The sequence below is a fragment of the Lissotriton helveticus genome, chromosome 9 (genome assembly GCF_964261635.1).
Source record: "Lissotriton helveticus chromosome 9, aLisHel1.1, whole genome shotgun sequence".
Lineage (NCBI taxonomy): Eukaryota > Metazoa > Chordata > Amphibia > Caudata > Salamandridae > Lissotriton > Lissotriton helveticus.
The window spans coordinates 485,936,082-485,955,033 of record NC_136070.1 but is presented as its reverse complement, the minus strand read 5'-3'; the positions used below and the strand labels follow the sequence as shown (position 1 = coordinate 485,955,033).

Here is an 18,952-nt window from a genome sequence, read left to right as displayed (position 1 = left end):
CCCTCTCTGCCCACTCCCTCTCTGCCGTCCCCCCTCTACCCCCACTCACCGGGCTCTTTACCTCCGCTGGGGGTCAGTCACGGCAGCAGGCAGACTCGGTGTCTTCTCCGGCGATCTTCAGCTGATGTGCACGCCCACGCTGCGTCTCGTGCGCGCCCACCGCGCTGTTTCGCGCCCGTTGATGCTCAGCTTGTGATTACTACTCCTTCTAACCCGGATTTTAAATGACTATTTCTTGGTTCTCTAACTCCACTCTGTTGATTCGTAACAAACTGATATTCAGCACATTTCACAGTCTCGCTTTTGCTTCTCATAAATACAATAAGATTATTTTAAGCAAATGTCTACCCTTCATTTGGTCCTGTCCCTTTTATGCTTCGGACTATAAAGTTTTAGAAAGTGTGGTGGAAGATTCCATGATATCGGCGGCGCCAACAGTGCGGAACCTGGGTGTCATAGACATAGAAAAAGACAGCCCATGTGCCAACCTGTGTGCTGAGTGCAGAGTGTGAGTGCAGAGTGTGAGTGCAGAGTGAGTGTGCAGAGTAGTGAGTAGTGAGTGCAGAGTAGTGAGTGCAGAGTAGTGAGTGCAGAGTGCAGAGTAGTGAGTAGTGAGTGCAGAGTAGTGAGTAGTGAGTGCAGAGAGTAGTGAGTGCAGAGTAGTGAGTGCAGAGAGTAGTGAGTGCAGAGTGGTGAGTGTAGAGTGCAGAGTAGTGAGTGCAGAGTAGTGAGTGCAGAGTGCAGAGTAGTGAGTAGTGAGTGCAGAGTAGTGAGTAGTGAGTAGTGAATGCAGAGTAGTGAGTGCAGAGTAGTGAGTAGTGAGTGCAGAGTAGTGAGTAGTGAGTGCAGAGTAGTGAGTGCAGAGTAGTGAGTGCAGAGTAGTGAGTGCAGAGTAGTGAGTGCAGAGTAGTGAGTAGTGAGTGCAGAGTAGTGAGTAGTGAGTAGTGAGTAGTGAGTGCAGAGTAGTGAGTAGTGACTGCAGAGTAGTGAGTAGTGAGTAGTGAGTGCAGAATAGTGAGTAGTGAGTGCAGAGTAGTGAGTAGTGAGTGCAGAGCAGTGAGTGCAGAGTAGTGAGTGCAGAGTAGTGAGTGCAGAGTAGTGAGTAGTGAGTGCAGAGTAGTGAGTGCAGAGTAGTGAGTGCAGAGTAGTGAGTAGTGGGTGCAGAGGAGTGAGTAGTGAGTGCAGAGTAGTGAGTAGTGAGTGCAGAGTAGTGAGTGCAGAGTAGTGAGTAGTGAGTGCAGAGTAGTGAGTGCAGAGTAGTGAGTGCAGAGTAGTGAGTAGTGAGTGCAGAATAGTGAGTAGTGAGTGCAGAGTAGTGAGTAGTGAGTGCAAAGTAGTGAGTGCAGAGTAGTGAGTGCAGAGTAGTGAGTGCCCAGTAGTGAGTGCAGAGTAGCGAGCAGTGAGTAGTGAGTGCAGAGTAGTGAGTAGTGAGTGCAGAGTAGTGAGTAGTGAGTGCAGAGTAGTGAGTAGTGAGTGCAGAGTAGTGAGTGCAGAGTAGTGAGTGCAGAGTGCAGAGTAGTGAGTGCAGAGTAGTGAGTGCAGAGTAGTGAGTGCAGAGTAGTGCGTGCAGAGTAGGGAGTAGTGAGTGCAGAGTAGTGAGTGCAGAGTGCAGAGTAGTGAGTGCAGAGTAGTGAGTGCAGAGTAGTGAGTGCAAAGTAGTGAGTGCAGAGTAGTGAGTGCAGAGTAGTGAGTAGTGAGTGCAGAGTAGTGAGTAGTGAGTGCAGAGTAGTGAGTGCAGAGTAGTGAGTGCAGAGTAGTGAGTAGTGAGTGCAGAGTAGCGAGCAGTGAGTAGTGAGTGCAGTGTAGTGAGTAGTGAGTGCAGAGTAGTGAGTAGTGAGTAGAGAGTAGCGAGCAGTGAGTAGTGAGTGCAGAGTAGTGAGTAGTGAGTGCAGAGTAGTGAGTAGTGAGTAGTGAGTGCAGAGTAGTGAGTGCAGAGTAGTGAGTGCAGAGTTCAGAGTAGTGAGTGCAGAGTGCAGAGTAGTGAGTTGTGGTAGTGAGTGCAGAGTAGTGAGTGCAGAGTGAGTGCAGAGTAGTGAGTAGTGAGTGCAGAGTAGTGAGTGCAGAGTAGTGAGTAGTGAGTGCAGAGCAGTGAGTAGTGAGTGCAGAGTAGTGAGCAGTGAGTAGTGAGTGCAGAGTAGTGAGTGCAGAGTAGCGAGCAGTGAGTAGTGAGTGCAGAGTAGTGAGTAGTGAGTGCAGAGTAGTGAGTAGTGAGTAGTGAGTGCAGAGTAGTGAGTAGTGAGTGCAGAGTAGTGAGTGCAGAGTGCAGAGTAGTGAGTGCAGAGTGCAGAGTAGTGAGTAGTGGTAGTGAGTGCAGAGTAGTGAGTGCAGAGTAGTGAGTGCAGAGTAGTGAGTAGTGAGTGCATAGTAGTGAGTAGTGAGTGCAGAGTAGTGAGCAGTGAGTAGTGAGTGTAGAGTAGTGAGTCCAGAGTAGTGAGTGCAGAGTAGTGAGTAGTGAGTGCAGAGTAGTGAGTAGTGAGTGCAGAGTAGTGAGTAGTGAGTGCAGAGTAGTGAGTAGTGAGTGCAGAGTAGTGAGTAGTGAGTGCATAGTAGTGAGTAGTGAGTACAGAGTAGTGAGTAGTGAGTGCAGAGTAGTGAGTAGTGAGTGCAGAGTTGTGAGTAGCGAGTGCAGAGTAGTGAGTGCAGAGTAGTGAGTAGTGAGTGCAGAGTAGTGAGTAGTGAGTGCAGAGTAGTGAGTAGTAAGTGCAGAGTAGTGAGTAGTGAGTGCAGAGTAGTAAGTAGTGAGTGCAGAGTAGTGAGTAGTGAGTGCAGAGTAGTGAGCAGTGAGTAGTGAGTGCAGAGTAGTGAGTAGTGAGTGCAGAGTAGTGAGTGCAGAGTAGTGAGTAGTGAGTGCAGAGTAGTGAGTGCAGAGTAGTGAGTAGTGAGTAGTGAGTAGTGAGTAGCGAGGGCAGAGTAGTGAGTAGTGAGTAGCGAGTGCAGAGTAGTGAGTAGTGAGTGCAGAGTAGTGAGTAGTGAGTGCAGAGTAGTGTGTGCAGAGTAGTGAGTGCAGAGTAGTGAGTAGTGAGTGCAGAGTAGTGAGTAGTGAGTGCAGAGTAGTGAGTAGTGAGTGCAGAGTAGTGAGTGCAGAGTAGTGAGTGCAGAGTAGTGAGTAGTGAGTGCAGAGTAGTGAGTAGTGAGTAGTGAGTGGAGAGTAGTGAGTAGTGAGTGCAGAGTAGTGAGTGCAGAGTAGTGAGTGCAGAGTAATGAGTGCAGAGTAGTGAGTAGTGAGTGCAGAGTAGTGAGTGCAGAGTAGTGAGTAGTGAGTGCAGAGTAGTGAGTAGTGAGTGCAGAGTAGTGAGTGCAGAGTAGTGAGTGCAGAGTAGTGAGTAGTGAGTGCAGAGTAGTGAGTGCAGAGTAGTGAGTGCAGAGTAGTGAGTAGTGAGTGCAGAGTAGTGAGTAGTGAGAAGTGAGTGCAGAGTAGTGATTGCAGAGTAGTGAGTAGTGAGAAGTGAGTGCAGAGTAGTGATTGCAGAGTAGTGAGTAGTGAGTGCAGAGTAGTGAGTAGTGAGTGCAGAGTAGTGAGTGCAGAGTAGTGAGTGCAGAGTAGTGAGTGCAGAGTAGTGAGTAGTGAGTGCAGAGTAGTGAGCAGTGAGTAGTGAGTAGTGAGTGCAGAGTAGTGAGTGCAGAGTAGTGAGTGCAGAGTAGTGAGTGCAGAGTAGTGAGTGTAGAGTAGTGAGTAGTGAGTAGTAAGGGCAGAGTAGTGAGTAGTGAGTAGTGAGGGCAGAGTAGTGAGTAGTGAGTGCAGAGTAGTGAGTAGTGAGTGCAGAGTAGTGAGTAGTGAGTGCAGAGTAGTGAGTGCAGAGTAGTGTGTGCAGAGTGGTGTGTGCAGAGTAGTGAGTGCAGAGTAGTGAGTGCAGAGTAGTGAGCAGTGAGTAGTGAGTGCAGAGTAGTGAGTAGTGAGTGCAGAGTAGTGAGTGCAGAGTAGTGAGTGCAGAGTAGTGAGTAGTGAGTGCAGAGTAGTGAGTAGTGAGTGCAGAGTAGTGAGTAGTGAGTGCAGAGTAGTGAGTAGTGAGTGCAGAGTAGTGAGTGCAGAGTAGTGAGTAGTGAGTAGTGAGTGGAGAGTAGTGAGTAGTGAGTGCAGAGTAGTGAGTAGTGAGTGCAGAGTAGTGAGTGCAGAGTAGTGAGTGCAGAGTAGTGAGTAGTGAGTGCAGAGTAGTGAGTAGTGAGTGCAGAGTAGTGAGTAGTGAGTAGTGAGTAGTGAGTGCAGAGTAGTGAGTAGTGAGTGCAGAGTAGTGAGTGCAGAGTAGTGAGTAGTGAGTGCAGAGTAGTGAGTAGTGAGTGCAGAGTAGTGAGTGCAGAGTAGTGAGTAGTGAGTGCAGAGTAGTGAGTAGTGAGTGCAGAGTAGTGAGTAGTGAGTGAAGAGTAGTGAGTGCAGAGTAGTGAGTAGTGAGTGCAGAGTAGTGAGTAGTGAGTAGTGAGGGCAGAGTAGTGAGTAGTGAGTGCAGAGTAGTGAGTGCAGTGTAGTGAGTAGTGAGTGCGGAGTAGTGTGTGCAGAGTAGTGAGTGCTGAGTAGTGAGTGCAGAGTAGTGAGTAGTGAGTGCAGAGTAGTGAGTGCAGAGTAGTGAGTAGTGAGTAGTGAGTGGAGAGTAGTGAGTAGTGAGTGCAGAGTAGTGAGTAGTGAGTGCAGAGTAGTGAGTGCAGAGTAGTGAGTGCAGAGTAGTGAGTAGTGAGTGCAGAGTAGTGAGTAGTGAGTGCAGAGTAGTGAGTAGTGAGTAGTGAGTAGTGAGTGCAGAGTAGTGAGTAGTGAGTGCAGAGTAGTGAGTGCAGAGTAGTGAGTAGTGAGTGCAGAGTAGTGAGTAGTGAGTGCAGAGTAGTGAGTGCAGAGTAGTGAGTAGTGAGTGCAGAGTAGTGAGTAGTGAGTGCAGAGTAGTGAGTGCAGTGTAGTGAGTAGTGTGTGCAGAGTAGTGAGTAGTGAGTAGTGAGTGCAGAGCAGTGAGTAGTGAGTGCAGAGCAGTGAGTGCAGAGTAGTGAGTGCAGAGTAGTGATTGCAGAGTAGTGAGTAGTGAGTGCAGAGTAGTGAGTAGTGAGAAGTGAGTGCAGAGTAGTGATTGCAGAGTAGTGAGTAGTGAGAAGTGAGTGCAGAGTAGTGATTGCAGAGTAGTGAGTAGTGAGTGCAGAGTAGTGAGTAGTGAGTGCAGAGTAGTGAGTGCAGAGTAGTGAGTGCAGAGTAGTGAGTGCAGAGTAGTGAGTGCAGAGTAGTGAGTAGTGAGTAGTGAGTGCAGAGTAGTGAGCAGTGAGTAGTGAGTAGTGAGTGCAGAGTAGTGAGTGCAGAGTAGTGAGTGCAGAGTAGTGAGTGCAGAGTAGTGAGTGTAGAGTAGTGAGTAGTGAGTAGTGAGTAGTGAGTAGTAAGGGCAGAGTAGTGAGTAGTGAGTAGTGAGGGCAGAGTAGTGAGTAGTGCGTGCAGAGTAGTGAGTAGTGAGTGCAGAGTAGTGAGTAGTGAGTGCAGAGTAGTGAGTGCAGAGTAGTGTGTGCAGAGTGGTGTGTGCAGAGTAGTGAGTGCAGAGTGCAGAGTAGTGAGTAGTGAGTGCAGAGTAGTGAGTAGTGAGTGCAGAGTAGTGAGTTCAGAGTAGTGAGTGCAGAGTAGTGAGTGCAGAGTAGTGAGTAGTGAGTAGTGAGTGCAGAGTAGTGAGCAGTGAGTAGTGAGTAGTGAGTGCACAGTAGTGAGTGCAGAGTAGTGAGTGCAGAGTAGTGAGTGCAGAGTAGTGAGTGTAGAGTAGTGAGTAGTGAGTAGTAAGGGCAGAGTAGTGAGTAGTGAGGGCAGAGTAGTGAGTAGTGAGTGCAGAGTAGTGAGTAGTGAGTGCAGAGTAGTGAGTAGTGAGTGCAGAGTAGTGAGTGCAGAGTAGTGTGTGCAGAGTGGTGTGTGCAGAGTAGTGAGTGCAGAGTAGTGAGTGCAGAGTAGTGAGCAGTGAGTAGTGAGTGCAGAGTAGTGAGTAGTGAGTGCAGAGTAGTGAGTGCAGAGTAGTGAGTGCAGAGTAGTGAGTGCAGAGTAGTGAGTAGTGAGTGCAGAGTAGTGAGTAGTGAGTGCAGAGTAGTGAGTAGTGAGTGCAGAGTAGTGAGTAGTGAGTGCAGAGTAGTGAGTAGTGAGTGAAGAGTAGTGAGAAGTGAGTGCAGAGTAGTGAGTAGTGAGTGCAGAGTAGTGAGTAGTGAGTAGTGAGGGCAGAGTAGTGAGTAGTGAGTGCAGAGTAGTGAGTGCAGAGTAGTGATTAGTGAGTGCAGAGTAGTGTGTGCAGAGTAGTGAGTGCTGAGTAGTGAGTGCAGAGTAGTGAGTAGTGAGTGCAGAGTAGTGAGTGCAGAGTAGTGAGTAGTGAGTAGTGAGTGGAGAGTAGTGAGTAGTGAGTGCAGAGTAGTGAGTAGTGAGTGCAGAGTAGTGAGTGCAGAGTAGTGAGTGCAGAGTAGTGAGTAGTGAGTGCAGAGTAGTGAGTAGTGAGTGCAGAGTAGTGAGTAGTGAGTAGTGAGTAGTGAGTGCAGAGTAGTGAGTGCAGAGTAGTGAGTGCAGAGTAGTGAGTAGTGAGTGCAGAGTAGTGAGTAGTGAGTGCAGAGTAGTGAGTGCAGAGTAGTGAGTAGTGAGTGCAGAGTAGTGAGTAGTGAGTGTAGAGTAGTGAGTAGTGAGTGCAGAGCAGTGAGTAGTGAGTGCAGAGTAGTGAGTGCAGAGTAGTGAGTAGTGAGTGCAGAGTAGTGAGTAGTGAGTGTAGAGTAGTGAGTAGTGAGTGCAGAGTAGTGAGTGCAGAGTAGTGAGTGCAGAGTAGTGAGTGCAGAGTAGTGAGTAGTGAGTAGTGAGTGCAGAGCAGTGAGTAGTGAGTGCAGAGCAGTGAGTGCAGAGTAGTGAGTGCAGAGTAGTGAGTAGTGAGTAGTGAGTGCAGAGTAGTGATTGCAGAGTAGTGAGTAGTGAGTAGTGAGTGCAGAGTAGTGAGTGCAGAGTAGTGAGTAATGAGTGCAGAGTAGTGAGTAGTGAGTGCAGAGTAGTGAGTGCAGAGTAGTGAGTGCAGAGTAGTGAGAGCAGAGTAGTGAGTGCAGGTGCAGAGTGAGTGTGCAGAGCAGTGAGTGCAGGTGCAGAGCAGTGAGTGCAGGTGCAGAGTGAGTGTGCAGAGCAGTGAGTGCAGGTGCAGAGCGGTGAGTGCAGGTGCAGAGCGGTGTGTGCTGTTGAGTGCAGAGTGCTGTTTATTGGCAATGTAAATGACAATGCCATTTATTTATGATTTAAAGAAAAAAAAAAGAAATGTCATGAGCAATGCCAATAGCTCTACCTTTAATGATGCCGAGACCATTGCATTGTAAATGCTTGTTAAAGTATACTACTTTGATTCCACTTGACCTCCTTTTCAAATTCATATTGACACAATCTCACCAAAATTCAAATCATATATGCTGCACTCAAGATGATTCTTTATTTGAAAGACATACCTAGGGTCCTGCTGCCTCATCATCAACTCATACATTACTGAGAAGTTACATTCCATTGATTTAACTGGTGTCAGGCTATTTTGCACCGACCTACTCATACACAATAAACTTTGCCCTGCTCGACAGTGCAACGTCTTGTGTTTCCATTTGTTCGTTTTTTTAAATGTTTTTTGTCCACTGTTCCATTGGTGTAAAAAATAGTGCAAAATTGCGCTATTCTGATGAAATCTGTTCTGTCTGGCGGAAGATATCTTCGATTGAAATAATAGTTATCCTAATAAATTCATTAAGACATTTGAGAATGTTCCATTCAAAATATGTCCAGAGACTTTTTAATAATCAAATAATTACTAATTAGTCCCTAATCACAATTTGGTTTCACTGTTCTTCATTTACCCAACTGTTTGGTATGTGTATTATTGAGTGGATTAGTTAAGTCCGACCCATGTGTAAACCACTCTTTACTGGTTGGAAGGTACTCAATGCATCTGACACTTATCAAATGCTTTGAACAACTCATCTTTATTAAATTTCGGTCAAACCTACCAAAATTTAACTAAGGAAAAGCATGCGGTATTTACTATATTATGCAGATTTTGGTGCATTAAACACCAAAAGGTACTTTTTTATTCCCCAAAGACTCACTATAATGTTATTTATTGCACCTGATAAATAATGTGCCTTGTGATTTCATTGTTTATCAGTTGCATTAAATAGCACGTGAACTCGTAATCAGGCACTCAGTGTTTGACCATTCCATGGTCTATCTGCAGTTTTTTAATATTTTATAAAGGCAAGTTCCCAAAATGAGATTTGTCCTCAGAAAATAAAAGCTAAATGAGGCTAGGGATACAACAGAGGAGCAAATGGAATAGCAACCTGCTTGTGGCAGCTTTCTCATTACTGCCCACTTCTAAAGTTAGGTCCTTATATTTAAGACTGATAAAGAAATAATGAGTATGTATAGATTACAAGACTTGCTAGACATAGGGGCATTGGGGGTCAAGTACTAAAGGGTATTTTACTGTTGATGCTTTATGTTGGTGAGTGAATTATATTAGAAATTTGTTTGTTTATGTTTTTTGCTGTTTTCTTATAAAAGGGTTGGCTTGCGTTCAAAGACTAGAATCTAGTTATGTCAAGCACCATGGCTCCTTAAATGAGAACTTCATAAACTAATTAAAGCCATGCTTTACTCATTGTCCTTGTTTGCCATGTTATGCTGCAGCCATTTTTTCATGCTCCTACTGTGTAATAGTTATAATAGTGTAGAATGAAAAGTTTCTTAAGTGTTTTTGTTTCTGTGGAAACAGCAGGTTACTGTCAGCAATAAAGAAGCAACACCAGAAAAGGTTCTGTTGTCAGAGGAATCAACTAAACAAGACACACCTTCCCCAATTCAGGATATTATTAAGGTTGATACTGAAACATTTAAAAAGGGCAAATTGGACAAGAGGCCTGAGCCTAACATCACAACAAAACCAGAGATTTCGCATGAAGAACCTAAAGTGAAGGAATTTTCTGTAAATGTGGTGGTACCACCTGCTTCTGTAACAGAGACTGATGGGAAAGAGAAAATACCTGATGGAACATTTGAGGTAATCTGTAATAATATTCTATAACATCAAAGTTTCATTACAGTGATAATTCTTAATATGTGAGAAATAGTTCTTGTTGACTGTACATAATTGGGGTCAGTGATTAGTTCTGTGATTATTCTGAAGAATGCGATCAAGGTGCTATGATGGAATGCCATGTTTTGCTTATTTTTCTTCTATCCTTCATTTACCATGATCGACCCCTCTCATCCAAGAAACACACATAAAATCCTTCTGATTTAAACTTACTTGATTTCCCACCCATTTCAAGATATATTTATTTAATGTCCCAAGTCTCCACCCTGCATTTCCCTACACCTGTGTCCATCACTTGCTCAATCCAAAATATGCCTGGTTTACCGCTTCTAGAGGTTCTTGCTGAGACAGAAACTGTGTTTTGTTTCGAATACATTTTGCTCCTTGCTGCCACACCTGACCTCTTATTCCATTGTAAACAGGATACTCTATTGTGTGCATCAATTTCATTACCAGTTTCAGGTTATTTGTGACTCCTTGCTCCCCATCTTTGCCACCATTAGTCACATGGTTTTGTTTCCCTCCTCATTGCCTTAAATACTCAATCCCATCTATGTTCTAGCCCAATGCTCAACTCTTTTTCTTGCCCAGTCGGTGTTTTGCCATCCATATCTCTGTCTCTTACAAATCGGTCCCTGCTTTCTATCTCTGTTTTCCTTCCCCTCAAGATCACAGTTTATTTTCCCCCCAGCCATCTATGTATTTCTTCTATCCCAAACAATGTTTCTTCCGACTATTTTGATTCAACCTGCCCATCATTTGGTGCTGCAGTCTTCTCAATGTCAGGCCTGCTGTAGAGAATGTGGGGTAATGTGCAATTAGTAAGTTTAGTCACTCAGGAAAAGTCTAAGCAAAAAGCACCATGTCAGCTAAGATGATTCATGCCACCCAAAACATGTATCACAAAACAAAACAACTTTGCTGGTGGTATGCTATTTCTTCCTGTCCAAAGCAAAAAAGTTTATAGTGATCCCAATCTAAACCTAACCTTGTGGGCATCCAACCTCTACACTTTAATCCAATATATACTATACTTGGTTTCTCCTCACAACCAGCCTAAGTAAAAGAAAATGGTCCTGATGTCTGAACACTCACTTTGAAAGATATTGTATGTCCTAACTCTCCTCACTTCCCCATTTCGAAATATAAAAAGTGTCCTGATAGCGTCTCACCACTTTAGTATAGATTGTGTCAAGAGAATCATCACCCCAGCTCCCACCTCCACAAATACATCATGAAGAAAATGATGCAAGTGAGGCATGTCTTTATTTTATTGTGATATCAATGACTTTTGAACAGTCTGGGTTAAATTACTGATTTAGCCTGTTTTGAATCTGAGCATGCTTGGGAAGTAGACTTCATCTTTTAGATGCAGAAGATTCCAGTACAGCTTAACGTAGGCTAGTCATTTCTTTTTTTTTTAAGTTTAAGAATCTTTATTAATGCATTGTTGACCATACAATATAGGGCAGGATGTAATAATATTAAGAATAACAAACATATATGATAAATAACATGCCATAAAACATATCAGAAAGCTGTTTTCAATTTTAGGGATTGCAAAGGAAAAGAAAAGGGGGGAGGAAAGGAGAGGGGAGAGGTAAAATATGCTCTGCAATTAAAGATAAAACTAGAAATAAATACTCATTAGAAAAAAAAGAGGATACAATTAACACATTTTCCATTAAAAGTTTTACAATATAAATGATATTAAACAGAAGAAAGAAGGCAAAGAAATAAAGAAACTCATGGCGGTTGATAGTTTTCTGACCAGGCTAACACTTTCTAAGATTACAATATTTTCCTTAAATGCAACTCCAATAGTATTTTGTCTATTTCTCTGTCAAACTAATAGGAGTTCAACTTCATAGTTTTACAGAAAAAGGGGATGAACCTACTTCGTTTACACACTTTATTTTTTGAGTAATGTGTTTGAAAGTTTAAAAGGGAAAGCATTACTTTCAAACAAATTACTTAATTCTAACTATGAAAAAAATCTTAGGTGTCTACCAGTAAAGACAAAGGAACATTAAAGGAGGTTCTACCCAAAGAGGAATCAGCTAAAGAGACTGCTTCATCATTAGTTCAGGAAATTATTCAAAGGGGTGACTCCGTCACAACAAAATTCAACTTTTCTCATGAAGAATCTGGAAAGAAGCCTACTTCAGTAAGCAAGGTGACGACAAGTATTTCTCCCGCTCTCATTTACGCAGAGGAGAAGGTGCGTGGCACAATATTTGAGGTATGTATAAATGATGCTATATTATGTATCACAAAAATTGTAGTACCTACTACATAGTGTATATAATGCTCACATAATTATAGCCAGTACTTAATGTTTATATAAAGATAAGAATTTACCTTTCTTGCTCGCTAAATTGTGAATTTGCCTAGAGATGTATTTCATAAACAATTGTATACATTTAGTGGCATTTTCGGTGGAAAAAAAGCTGATCATGTAATGTTGCGATAAATGCATCAGAATGAATGGAAAAAACTTGACATTAGATAAACATAAGTTAGCATCTATCTCTCTGTTTTAATTTTACAGCAGACCTGATGCCCAGGTTCTTCTCCAGCACTATTGTCACAGTAGTAAAGCTTGCAGGTTTCCTGCTACGCAAGGCCTCAAAATTAAAACATAGTCATGCATTATCCCGCCGTCCTCCCTGAACACCCATATTAGCAAATACGTATTTATGTTCAAATATTAATGCATGTTGCAGGCAGACCCTCTCTAGGAACTTCAGCATCATTCTAAATGTTTGTGGTATCATATAACTACAGTAAAATGTCCCTACTGCTCATTCATATTCATGCCACACCTATTGACATCTCTCCAACATTCAAATTGTACTTAGAGTCCTCAAGTCCCATTCTTTATTGTGAAGCCGTACCTGGAGTTCTGCTCCCTCATCTCTAACCCAGAAGAGACCTGAAAGTGGGAATGCATTCATTAAAATGGTTTGAAGCTATTTTGCATTGTTGTTTACACCAATCTACCAGTACAGAAGCAAGCTTCACCATAATCAACAACGTTAAATCTGTTGGTTGTTTGGGAATGTCATTGTTGCACTGGGCCATAGAGGCAAATAACAGTGCAAGATGGCAAGAGGGCCCTATTGAATAACCCTGGCATAATCTGGCAGCAGATCTCCCCTTTTGAAAACTAATTAAGGGGCATATTATCAAGAAAAGGCATTAAAATGATTGCTGCTTTAGCAGCAGAAAACTGCCGCTAAAGCAGCGATAATAGGCTTGATAATATGCCCTTGTGAATTCCCATAGAAGCCCATGTACTGGTGTGAACATGGGCTTCTATTGGAATTCTCTACGGCATATTATCAAGCCCATTATTGCTGCTTTAGCAGCAGTTTTCTGCCCCTAAGACACTTTTCTTAGTGATATTCAAATATTAGTCGCTGAAACCCAATTTCTACACATTGCTGTTTGTTCGCTATATCGTTTTTTCGGTTAAACAGCATGCTTTTGAAAATTTTGTGGCCATGTTAATGATAAATGTACTGTCTGTAAATGAAAATGCGCTATCATACCTTGCTTTATTAATATATTTGTGACAGTGCACTACAAAATACACCACTGGCTATATACCACACCCTTACTGCTCTCCTGTTGAATGGGTATGACTCATTTGCTACACTTGTTCTTTGTGTGACGCTTGGATTTTTCACAATTTCTATGACCTTGGTGATGTAACACTGATGGCAGCAGCTCTGCTCTGAAAATTCTTCCAGCACCACTTTGCATAGTTAACTAACTTTGTGATTTTGGAATCTCTGCAGGTCTATGATAGCAAGGAAAATAAACCATTGGAGGAGATTCTGACCTCAGAGGAATTGTCTAAAAAAGACATACATTCACTAGTTCCGAAAATGGTGGAATCCGAAACTGAAAAAATAGTACCTGGAGAAATCAAACAGAGCTCTGATCCCTCTATCACAACAAAATCTACAATTTCGCATGAAGAACCTAAAAACAAGGATGCTTCAGAGAGCGAGATGGTGTCAGCTGTTTCTGGAAAAGTAACTGGCAGACAAGGGGGAATGGCCTTGGAAATGACTAAGGTAATCTTCAAAGATTCTACAATGTAAATGTGTCAAAATAGTGCCATTCATAGTATGCCAGAAATATGACACCACCTGTAAATAATCACCATATTGCAAGTTATGAGGGAGGGGATGTTACATTGTGCCACAGCCAAAATGCAGCTGGAAAAGGCTTTAAATATGTAAACATACATGATATCCAACCACTTTATAATAAATTGGTCTCCTGTCCTCCGTCTACTCACCAGTCATATACATGCTTGGTTTACTGATGCTAACAGCTGCTCAAATTAACATATGCTTGTTTTGCAGCATCAATCTTTTCCTGATTCACATGCTGTGCAATATTTCGCCATCTAGTGGTTGGGTCCGGAATAGTCCTTATTTTTTTTCTTTTTTTTCTTGTTTTGGGCACAGTCGACCACCATTTGGTGCCAGGCACGTCCCCTGTGTGACGACAGACTGCACCCTGTAGGTTGTTGTGCATGGTAGCCATCTTCAGATTCTGTTTATCACCGTTGGGACTGGAAGCAGGATGGAAAGCTTTGAAGTTTTTCAGGATATCCCAGAAAAAAAGAAGAAAAAAGTTCCTGTGAACTACACCAAACATCAACGAAGCAACCGTAGATAAGAACAGGACTCCAGAATTGACACGGAAGACCTCTAAGGTCGATAAATGGTGAGGTAAAGGCCATGGAAAATACCCCTTTCAAGTTCTGCCCCGAATGCCACCACAAGTCCGCATCCACATGACATGTGCAGCCTCTGCCTACCGAAGGACCATAAGGACAAGGACTGTGAGGCATGTACACCTTTCCTGCCAAAAACACTCAGGGCTCGTTGAAAGCAGAGAGAGGCCCACTACGCCACCATGTCTCAAACATCAAAGAAGGCTTCCATTAAGGACCTGGGCCTGTCCAGTGACGACGAGGACCAGGGAATGGCAGCAGAGTCGACGCACAAAGTCTCGGAAGTCAAATTTGTGGAAAGAGACACAAAAAAAACAACGCGCCCACAAGAATGCAATCGGCACAGGGAAGAAGACGGATAGGGTAAGACACCATGCACATATGTCGGAACCAAAGGGCCACGAAGGAAAGGCACAACCGAAGGCAGCCCCGACGCTGAGTAAAAAGGCGCTCGAAGGTCAGCCCCAATCTAAACAAACCCACAATTCCTGCCAAAGGTGGTATCCAAATACCACTTAGACCATAATATCCTCCTCCCAGTCTTCTTCAAAAACCCAAAGATTAAGGCAGAAAGAAACCTCCATACCCTGGATGTAAGGAGGGCACTACTTTACTACTTACAAAGAACAGAACAAACGCAAAAATCCAAACAGTTGTTTGTGGCCTACGAGACACCAACACAGGATCGCCTGTCACAAAGGCAAGAATCTCAAGATGGATAGTCCAAGCTATCCAAATATGCTATTCCACCACTAACAAGGAATTAACAACATGTCGGAGGGAAAATTAATTGTGGGCACGAGGGGTCAGGGGGCTTGGCGCAGCAGCTCGGAAGCCGCGCTGGGGAGACCGTGAGAGAGAACTAAGGGAAATGGGACTCCTTAATTTGCACCGGGGTAGTCCTGGAACGCTTGCTCTAAAAACAGGAAAAAGTGGATATATGAGCCTTGGAGACTGTTTCTGAAAGTTGTACAAGTTTTATTAGAAGACAGCTTCTGGAAATATTCAATAATAGCAGTTTGATATACACAGTGCTGTTTACAGCCGCTATGAGAGAGAGGCTTTGCTTTAAGTACACTTGTGAGCTTCGAGACAGTTTGAGTAAACACGGTTGTGCCAGTTACATAGAAAAATACTCACATTTGCTGCTTATAAGTGAGAATCCTGCTAATATATTAGAATGCAAAGTACAAATTATTATTATTATTATTATCAGGTGCGCTCACAACTCTATACTTAGTGAGATGTCCTAGTGTCACAATATAAAAGCTAAATGTAGAAAACAAGTTACAAAGAACATATGCAAATATAAAATGTCTTGTTGGAAAGCAGTTACACAGATAAAATACAAGTAAAATATATATATATAAAATATGAACATTTGATCAAGGGCCCTTGGAGACAACTCTCTGTCTGAATACCTACAAACAGACGAGGAGTTGCCCGCCGATATTCTTGCGGGTCTCCTTTTTATAATGTCCAAAGCGTGAGACTATAATTACGTCATATCAAGCTGCCTCGTATCTCATATCCCTCAATCGTCTCTTACGTCCCTGCCTGGTACCTTCCCATCATAAGTGTAAATGTGGCCCCTTCTCGTAATTGTGTGGCACGTACGCCAGTCTAGACAAAGTTCCTGGCATTTTGACTGGAGGTTTGTCATTAATATATCATACACAACACAAATGTGTTAATATTACTTTGAAGGATTCTATTCATGCGTTTATGTGCCAGTCTGTGATACTGATTTGCCACATTTATCCTCATTTATCGGACTATCTTTAGCTGTGGTGGGAACTTCCTCTTTCTCCGTTCACAGCTTTCAGGTGGGGGCCTGGGGTGTGTTGCAAGATTAAGAAGGAACTTGAACTTTATCGTTCGTGAACCTAGCATACAGTAGGGTGGGGGCCTAATGAAGGAGTGCGAAGCCACGCAGACAAGTGGAGATGGGTGAAGCATGGGTCAGACCTGCTTTCTGCTTCTGCTTAAGCTAAGGGAAAATGGCAGCGCTCTGGTCAATTTAACTGAGGCCTATAGTAGGACAACAGTAGGGCCTACACAGGGGTTCATGCTAGCTAAGTGATAAGAGTGTCCTAGGATAACTATGCAGTAAAATTATCTCCCTCTGTCAAACACAGCCAACAGCTCTCTCCACTAGAAAGAAGGGAGCAACCCTGGCTTTTATGGCCAAAGTGCCCGTAGACACTATATGTGCAGCAGCTACATGGCCATCACCACACACATTCACAACACATTACTGTGTGAACAAACAAATGAATAAGGAAGCACAAATAGGACAGAAAGTACTCCAACACCTGTTCGCAAGGTCTTTCTCTTACCAGGGCCTCCCAAAAGAGGGGTAAACTGCTACGTAATCTGATGCACAGCATGTGAATCCAGAAAAGGATTCATGCTGCAAAATAAAATGGTTACTTACCAGTAGGAGTAGTTCTGCAGCTTGAAGAATTTTCTGGATTCCCATGTGACCCACCCGATCTCCTCTGCGAGGAAAACAAACAGGTGGAGAAGAGATTTATAGTAATTATCTAGATAACCATCAACAGTACTTCTAACTAGAACACAAACCAAAAAAAGAATCAGAAGATGGCTACCAAGGACAACAACCCCCAGGGCGCCATCTGACGTCACACAGGGGAAGTGCCTGGCACTGAATGGTGGTCACCAGTGCCGAAAACAAGGGGAAAAAAACCAAGGTCTATTCCGAACCCAACCACTAGATGGCGGAATAATGCACAGCATGTGAATCCAGAAAATTCTTCAAGCTTAAAACTACTCCTACTGGTAGATAACCATTTTGGTTACTGATGATTGAAGGTGCTCTTGCTAAATCAACACTTACATCTGTAGATCTCTCTCCTTCAATTTCCAGTTCTCTGTCACTCATTGTTCTCCATTCATCCATGTCTTCTCCATTTGTTTCACTCGGTTTCCATCCTTGTCCCTTCCTACATCTTCTGCGCAGCTACTCCAACTCCCATTTTTGCCGCTACCTTCCATGTCCCTGAACCCCTGAGCCATGTCTTTCCCTGGATTCTGTTTACCTTCCCATCCCATCTGCATCACAGTCTTAGTCTCTCCTTCCTTCCCCAATCTCTGTGTTTCCTCCTTTTAATTTCACTCTGCCCATCAATAGGCCCTGCCAGTTCCCCCATGTCAGTTGTGGGTCAGAGAACATAGTGTGATTCTTTACAGTCAAATTAAGTAACCTGTGCAAATCTGAACTGGGGACAGGATGCCCATTCCTATTGAGACGTTTTTGCCACCCTAGCCTGCATCCCAGAACACAATTCCTTTCTTGGTGGTATGCCATTTATCTTCGCCAAAGCAAGAAAGGTTTACTATACCTCAACTCCAAAACATACCTTTGCTTGCTCCTAACCTCGACACTCTAATGCAATTTTACTGTACCTGGAACCCCCTCACCACCAGCTTCAAAGGAAAATGATCCTGTTGTCTGAACACTCTTTTGACCTTACAATTTGCATATTGCATGTCATAGTACTCCTTGCTTTCACAATTCAAAGCCAGTCTAGGCATGCCTTCAAAGCAGACTGCATATATTAGATTCAGAAGGTACCACCACATTTAAAGCAGGTTATTACTCTTTGAGGTGGCATGATTTTCCTAATAGTATGTTGTCTATTTCTACATCAAACGTCCTTGTTTTTAGAAGAAAGGGAATGAGAGTATGTTTTACCAACATCATTAGTCATGTAGTGTATTGTGAAGTTTAAAGATGAAAGTGTTGCATTACAACTACTTACATAATTCTTATTTTGAAGCATCCTCAGGTGTCTGTCATTGAGGAAGAAGAGGCAGCAGAGAAGATTCTACCCACAGAGGAGTCAGAAAAAGATACTCCCTCTTCATCAGTTCAGGAAATAATCAAGACAGGTGTAGAAACAATTCAACGTGGAGTGACTTCTAAAACAAAACTCAAGTTTACTCACAAAGAATCTGGAAAGAAGTCTACTTCAGTGAGTAAGGTGGTGCCAACTGGTTCTACACTAGCTATTGACGCTGAAGAGAATGTGTCTGGCACAGTATTCGAGGTATGTAAAGGATGCTGTGGATGCTATAAACTGCCAGTGTATTGACAGAATGGTAGTCCTTACTACAATGTACATGCTGTGTGTACAAGAAAAGGCAATACCTTAATATTTAATGATATCACTTTACCTTCCCTGCCCATTGAATTAGGCTTTGTCTACTGAGGTCTTACCGAAACACTTACATCTGAAAGACACACGTTAGTGATAGATTCCTTACCTTAGAATATCCCCAGGCATCAGACTGGATCCGGAAAGTTTTGCTTAGCAGTACCCCTGCACGTCAGTAGGTGGCATCCTGCGGCTCCGCGTCCGTCACTGGCGTCGTAAGAGCCGAGATGACATCACGGAGACTACTTAGGCGCCACCCATGCGCGCTGACGTCAGTTCTTTCTTTTTCCACGCCAGTAAGAGCAGATCCGGATAGAGCACGTACCTAGTAATTTTTTTGACTGCTTTTTGAGACTTTTTTCTCACCCCTTCTTTCTCCTGGTATACGTAGGGATGCCTGGGATTTAAGTCCTGCAGGGCCTGCCGCCATAATATGCCGGTGGCGGACTCCCACGATGTTGCCTCTACTGCCTGGAGGCTGATCACGACTCCCGGGCCTGCCGGGACTGTCGGGTCATGGCACCGAAGGCCTTGCGGGAGTGGCGTAGTCTTCGCTCCTCGGGCTCCAAGTCTTTGCCCTCGGACTCTGGTAAGCGATGTCATAAAAAGAAGTCGAAGAAGCGTGTTCGTTCTCCGACGTCGCCCCTCGGATGCGGATGAGGGGGACAGGGGCTCCACCACTGCAGCTCCTCTGGAGCCTGGGTGTCCCACAGTCTACCCCCCCTACCCGGGTCTCTCGGCGCCTCCCGAAGAGTTGCAAGAGTTTCTTGCTGCCATGGACCACCTTTTTTAGGCCTCGGGCTCCCGCCGGCGTGCCTTTTGGCCCCGTGGCTCTGCCAGGGGCTCCAGCTTCGGTGCCACAGGATCCTACGCCGTTGGCTCAAGCCCTTGGCTCCACCCTCGGTGCTGCACTAGGGGCCGTTCATTCCACCCATGCCTTGGTTCCAGGACCATTTTGTTCCGGCCTGGGATCCGCGTTGGTA

At 43.9% G+C, this 18,952-nt stretch overlaps 1 protein-coding gene across 1 annotated transcript in view; it reads left to right on the top strand.

The window, feature by feature from the left end:
- Nucleotides 1-18,952, top strand: part of SYNE2 (spectrin repeat containing nuclear envelope protein 2) — a 1,843,566-nt gene that overhangs the window by 671,007 nt on the left and 1,153,607 nt on the right. The window contains exons 49-51 of the mRNA XM_078660317.1: nt 8,712-8,996; nt 12,836-13,117; nt 17,592-17,861. Of these exons, the coding sequence (XP_078516443.1) occupies nt 8,712-8,996; nt 12,836-13,117; nt 17,592-17,861 (837 nt within the window). The remainder of the gene's footprint in view (nt 1-8,711; nt 8,997-12,835; nt 13,118-17,591; nt 17,862-18,952) is intronic.